Source organism: Brassica oleracea, unplaced genomic scaffold (genome assembly GCF_000695525.1).
Source record: "Brassica oleracea var. oleracea cultivar TO1000 unplaced genomic scaffold, BOL UnpScaffold02382, whole genome shotgun sequence".
Classification (NCBI taxonomy): domain Eukaryota; kingdom Viridiplantae; phylum Streptophyta; class Magnoliopsida; order Brassicales; family Brassicaceae; genus Brassica; species Brassica oleracea.
In genome coordinates this window covers 161-1,867 of record NW_013618912.1, presented here as the reverse complement: position 1 = coordinate 1,867, position 1,707 = coordinate 161, and the positions used below count along the sequence as shown (strand labels likewise).

The window sequence follows — 1,707 nt, the reverse complement described above, 5'->3', positions numbered from 1 at the left end:
CCATTGCTACCACAATGCAGCAAATACAATAAGGCCACATCAATGGTTTCTTCTCACCTAACTCAGCAACAAGCCTCTCCAGGTTGACCAACCTCTGCTCTGAAACCCTCTCCAGGTGCACCACCCTCTGGTCTGCAAGGCTTTGCAGATCCCTGAGCTGCATCAGTTGTGTTCCGTAATCAGGTTCAGCTTGAGCCTCCTCTTCACAGCCAGTGTATCCAACCTCAGCAAGACCAAGTTGCAGAGCATAGTAATGGGCTGTTTATTCCATAGTCGTAGATAGAGTCAAGTCCCATGTCTTCTTCAACCTGAAACCAAAAAACAGAGTTTGTTATTAGTTTAGAAGTTTACACTTGTGCAAGAATGAAACTAAAACATAATTCATCAAAACAAGAGAAGACAATACTGATTCATTAAAACATATCCTGAAACCAAACTGGTTCATTACAAGACTCGTTTCCTAAAGCATAAAACATATCAAAGACAGAGGCAAACAAACTTGCAACAGACAGTTCAAAGTTCTTTAAATAGTTGACGCATTAGGCTCTTTTTAATGACTTTCTCATCTTCATCAAGAGTGTCATTGCGGGCAATGAGGGTATCAAGAAGTGACATCTTTTGGAGTTCTTTCTTCACGTCCAAATCTTTCTGTTTGATCTCCCATATCTGACTAATGTTCGAAGCTGGGGCATCCTTGTCTTTCCCTTTGTTCCTTAACCTTTTCATGGCCTTTATACCAGGAGGCCTGCTCTCATGCTCACCAACAACAGATACTGTAGATGGTGCTGCATCATCGGCTTTTCTCTTGTTAGAGCTGGTTGTCTTCGGAGTTGGGTTCATAGGGGTGTGGTCGCACCATTTCTGTTCAAACCGCAGGACATTCCACGCATACTCCAAACCAAACTTCTTCTTATACAGCAAAGTGAAGATTTTGTGAGCATTCTGCAGAATGTCCAAATCATTCATCCCACTAGCTTTCTCACCCTTTGCATCTGCATAGGTTCCACAGAACCTGCTCACTTCGCGAGAAATCTTTTGCCACCGTTGTCTACAATGCTCATGGTTTCTTGGCTCAGCACCATCAAGTACATGAGTACTTGATGCATAATAATCGGCTATACGCTTCCAAAAGCACCCACCCCTTTGGTCATTGCCAACAATGGAATCCTTCGATGTGTTTAACCAGCCACTTATTAGGACTAAGTCATCTTGTGTGGACCATATCCTTCTCTCTCTACGCTCTTCTGGTGTCTCTTCTGCTTGACTAGGAGGTTGACTCGGCTGGGAACTCGGTTGTGGACTAAGAAAAGGGGTTTGGGTTTGAGAAGAGGAGAAGTTTACACTGGGAGAGAATCTATCATAAGGGAAGTTAAGAAGACTAAAGTATGATTGAGACTGACTAGGATTATTGTTTGAATCCATAGGAAACGATTTCATACAAAGAAGAAGATGATGAAGAGAGATTGAGTTCACAATCTCGGGTTTAAATGGTAGTAGTTGTAGTTAATTCTTAGCTAATAACCATTACCTACTTCCATCAACTCAGACACTTATTGCAAACATTAGAGTGTTTTGTTAAAGCTTACAATATCATTTAAGTCTAAGTTTTGTTGGTTAGCTTTCATATCACTTTAGCTTTCATATCACTTTATAGTTTTGTGAGTTAAACCATGAAACTAGTTAACTCAAAGCAAACTGATACACGAG

The 1,707-nt window shown here is 41.1% G+C and overlaps 1 protein-coding gene across 1 annotated transcript; it reads right to left on the bottom strand.

Annotated features, from left to right (window-relative positions):
• Positions 1-57: 57 nt before the first annotated feature.
• Positions 58-1,422, bottom strand: LOC106321673 (glutathione S-transferase T3-like; the record flags this gene model as incomplete). The annotated part of the gene is made up of 2 exons (XM_013759919.1): positions 537-1,422; positions 58-258 (listed from the first exon to the last, which is right to left on the bottom strand). Coding segments are annotated over exons 1-2 (1,087 nt in total), but the record flags the coding sequence as incomplete, so codon positions are not given.
• Between the last annotated feature and the right edge of the window lie 285 nt (positions 1,423-1,707).